Raw genomic sequence first — 4,440 nt, 5'->3', positions numbered from 1 at the left:
TTCTCTTTAGGATTGCATCGTGAGGTTCAAATTCCTTCTCACTGGATGTGCTGGGGCAGGCCATCACAGCCTGCCACACCTTGGGTGTTATGAGGATGAAATGGGAAAGTCCTTGGAGGAAATTATACTACAGGAAAGCAATGGAAGGGAGGAATGCTGCAAATATGAAATGCTGTGGGAAAATAAGGGAAGAATTCTGTACATGGTCAGAGTAGGTTTGGCAACCTGCAAGTTCTCCCCTTGGAGAAAAGAGAAACGTTAGAGGGCAAGCGGTATGACATCACAACTCACTGAGCTCTTCTCCCTTCCCAGGCACCACCCCTAAATTGTAATAAATTACTTCATATAAAAGATACATTGGAATCAGCACATACTTATGGGTTTGCCAGCCTCCAGGTGGGGCCTGGAAATCTCCCAGAACTGCAAGTGGTCTCATGCTACAGAGATCCGTTTCCCTGGAGAAATGGCTACTTTGGACTGAATGGCATCGTAACCAGCCAAAGTCCCTCCCCAAACCGTGCCGTCTCCAGGCTCCAGTCCTAAATCTCCAAGAACTCCTAACCTGGAGTTGGCAACCTTGCACATACTCCTCCCCCTTCCATTCAGTTACATAACTGGGCCATCCCCTCCAATCTACAGCAACCGAGCTCCGCCAGCAAAGCGAAGGAGCCCCGCCCTTTAAAATCAAAAAGAGTCCAGTAGCACCTTTAAGACTAACCATTTTTATTGTAGCATAAGCTTTCGAGAATCAAGTTCTCTACGTCAGATGCATGATACAGAGCTCTTTAAAGGCTCCGGCCACTCCAATTGGCTCCCCCATTCAGAGGCGGGCGTTCATTCTGATTGGGCCATTGACCCTTCTGTGACGGGAGGGAATCCTGCCTTCTGAACAGCGATTTCTGTGTCCTTCGGTTGTTTTCGGAGAACCCGTGTCCTCGATCTCTATTGGCTCGTTAGGCTGGCCAGTTGCTTCTCTATTGGATACATGACTCGACAACCGCCGGAGTAACCCAGTGATCTGACTGGCTAATGCTGCGGCGCGCGCACGCGGTCTATCGCCTTGAGCATAAGGGACTTTCCATCGGCGCGCTCGGCTCTCTCCCCTTTCCGCCCGGTCCTGCAGCCGGCGGCGATGGCCGGGGGTGGCATCGGCCGCCTTCCCGACGTGGACATTGATCCCGACGGCGTCTTCAAGTACGTGCTGATCCGCGTCGTACCAGAAGGGGCGGGACCCGGCAAAGAGATCGTGCGCGGCTATGCCTGGGCGGAGTATCACGGTGAGCACAGGCAGCCGAGAGGGCAGGGCCCAGCTCAGCTGTGAAATGGAAAGGTGCGAGGGGCGGAGCTTCCACCTTTAGAACTATCAAAAAGAGTCCAGTAGCACCTTTAAGACTAACCAACTTTATGTTGCCAACCATGTCCATCTGCTCTGTACATTGGACAAACCAGCCAACCTCTGCGCAAAAGAATAAATGGACACAAATCTGACATTAAAAATGGCAACATCCAGAAACCAGTGGGAGAACACTTCAGTCTACCAGGACATTCCATCAAGGACTTAAAGGTCACTGTAGCTCAACAGAAACCTTTCAAAAACAAAATCCAAAGGGAAGCTGCTGAATTGGAATTCATATGTAAATTTGACTCAGGCTGGGATTGAATAGAGACTATGAATGGTTATCTCATTATCAGAAGTAACTGACTTCCTTAACAGAAGCAAACTGATCTCCATATCAGAAGCTACTGTTTGCATCTATTCCTCCCTCCCCTCTCCACCTAAATATCTGACCAGTTTCTTCTTGCCCTTCATGCATCTGACGAAGAGAACTGTGATTCTCGAAAGCTTATGCTACAATAAAGTTGGTTAGTCTTAAAGATGCTACTGGACTCTTTTTGATTTTGCTACTACAGACTAACACGGCTAACTCCTCTGCATCTATGACCTTTAGAACTATGGGGTTCTGTGTTGGGTTGCTAACCTCCAGGTGGTGGCTGGAGATCTCCTGGAATTACAACTGATCTCACAGAGCTCAGCCCCTCCCCCCTGGAGAAAATGGCTGTTTTGGGAAGTGGACTCTATGGCATATACTGCTGAGCTTTCTTGCCTCCCCAGGCTCCCCTACCAAAATCTCCAGGAATTTCCCAACCCGGAACTGGCAGCCTCTAAGAGAGGGGAGGATTCTGGCATGGCAAGGGAGGAGCTATGTTGGGGGGAAAGGTAGAACTAAGAAGTGGGAAGGAGCCTTAGATGGTAATGCAGTGGAGTTTCCCACACTTGGGGAAATCACAGGGGTCAGCACAACCCCGTTTTGCTGCTTGCAGGCTTTGTAACAGAGGAGGCTCTGTGGGGTGGGGCTGTAGTACAGTCTGGGGGAAGACCTATAGGTACTTACTAGCTAAAGTAATAATAATAACTGCACGTATATACCATTCTTCTTTTAATACCCCACTCAGAGCTTGGCCTTGGCTGACATTTCTAAAGATAAAATACTTTTTTCTCACTTTTCAACCTAGGAATTAGATGAGCACTAAGTGTTAAACTGCTCCTTTTAGCAGTAGGGTCCTCAGCTTGTCTTCCCTCTTGTTCTTCCTCAGCTGATATTTATGACAAAGTAGCAGAGGAGCTGGAGAAGCAGGGCTTCCACTGTGAATGCTTGGGCGGCGGCAGGATATCTCACCAAAGCGGGGCCAAGAAGATCCATGTTTATGGCTACTCCGTGGTAAGGAGGGGTCCAGAGGAAAACAGGAGGCCTCTAATAGGTGCTTCAATGCATTCTTGTGAATTTTGCGTATAGGGAAAGCTTGGGGGTGGGTGAGTTAGTGCACTGAACTGTGCTTTGAATAACTTTGATAAGCTGCTTTTCTAAGATTAATAATAATAACTGCACTTATGTACTGCTCTTCTAGACAGATTAGTGCTCCACTCAGAGCAGTAAACAAAGTCAGTGTTGGTATTATCTCTACAATCCAGCTGGGGAGCTGGGGCTGAGAGGAGTGACTTATTCAAGGCCATCTACTGAGCTCATGGCAGTCGTGGGATTCAAACCAGTATGCTGCTTTGCAGCCCAGCTACTTAACCACTATGCTACAGTAGCTCCCATTCTCAGTGATTGCTTAAAAATAATAAACAAAACAGCAAACAATTATTTTAAAAGCCTTCTGTTCTATTAACTCAGTCTTGCAGCCCTTGGGGAAACCAGCTGGTGGAAAGTTCTTCCTCTCATCTACAGACAGGTTGTTCCAAAGCCTTGGGGCCATCAAAATGAAGGCCCTGCTCTTGCTTTCACAGTTTTAACCCTTTGCATTAGGAAGGTATGAAGCAGGATGGAATCACCTGAATGCAACCAGCTGATACAGGGCGAGAGATTTCCTTAAGGACTAGAGATGTGGGATCCAAAGCAGTCATGGGCTGGGGTTGAGGCAGATTGTATTTGTAGGGCCAGTACTGTTGTAATGTTTTTTGTTTATGGAAAGGTAACAAGAGAAACAAGTCAGAATGCAGAAGCAGTGTTGGGTTGTTTTGTTTTGCCTTGAGCATAATGAAGGTATCTTACACTGAGTCTCACACCATTGGTCCTCCTGATCAGTATTGTCTGCTCTGACTAGCAGCAGCTCTCCAGGGTCTTGGGGCAGGGAGAGGCCTCCCCTGACATCTGCTTGCTGAGGTCCTGTAATGGGGCACTCAACCTGGAACCTTCTGTGTGCAAGACACATAATGTGCTATACTTTTAAATGCAAACAAGCACTATAGAGATCCTATACAGCAAAATCTAACCAGGATTTTGACATCATTGGGAGCTTAACCACATTTTAGCGTTTTGGGTAGGGTTACCAAAGAAACGTGGAGGTCCTCGGGTTGAGAATAGTGAACCTTTGCTGTTGAAAAGTATTGCTTGTTTGGCTAACAGTGGTTATAATATCTTTCAGGGCTTTGGTCGAGCAAAGCACTCCGTGTCCACAGAGAAGCTGAAAGCCAGATACCCAGACTATGCGGTCACTTGGGCGGACGAAGGGTACTGACGGCAGCAGAGACTACTCCAGAGGAGCCTCAGCCAACTTGCTTGGCCTGCTCCATTCCTTGATGATGCTGCACAAACAAACTGCCAAGGGAAATGGGCTGGTTTGGATCTGTGTGCCGTTGCCAGACTCTGGCTACTTACTCCAAGCCTGTGTATAAACAGAGAAATAAATTACTCCTGCCACAACTGTGGTCCTGTCATCTCCACAACACAAAAAGCCGTTCTCGTAATATGCCAGTGTCTTTTTATCTTTGTGAAAGCTTCTGCTCTGCATCATTATGAGAAAAAGGGAATGGGAGCAAAAGGGAAAGCCAGCAAGGAGACAAGGAACCGGTTCAACTGGTCAGAGTTTGCACACAGTTGAGTCTTTTTTCATCCAATTTCACACGGAGTTTTGCATCAGTGTTCAACTGTGGAAATA

General features: G+C 47.5%; 1 protein-coding gene across 1 annotated transcript; it reads left to right on the top strand.

Annotated features, from left to right (window-relative positions):
- Nucleotides 1-972: 972 nt before the first annotated feature.
- Nucleotides 973-4,205, top strand: PHPT1 (phosphohistidine phosphatase 1). The gene is made up of 3 exons (XM_054998035.1): nucleotides 973-1,277; nucleotides 2,596-2,720; nucleotides 3,928-4,205. Exons 1-3 carry the CDS (start codon nucleotides 1,133-1,135, stop codon nucleotides 4,018-4,020), a joined length of 363 nt encoding a protein of 120 aa, XP_054854010.1. The 5' UTR covers nucleotides 973-1,132; the 3' UTR covers nucleotides 4,021-4,205.
- The last annotated feature ends 235 nt before the right edge of the window (nucleotides 4,206-4,440 follow it).

The sequence above is a fragment of the Eublepharis macularius genome, chromosome 14 (genome assembly GCF_028583425.1).
Source record: "Eublepharis macularius isolate TG4126 chromosome 14, MPM_Emac_v1.0, whole genome shotgun sequence".
Lineage (NCBI taxonomy): Eukaryota > Metazoa > Chordata > Lepidosauria > Squamata > Eublepharidae > Eublepharis > Eublepharis macularius.
Note: the sequence above shows the minus strand (reverse complement) of the source record. Positions and strands in the feature narration are given on the sequence as shown.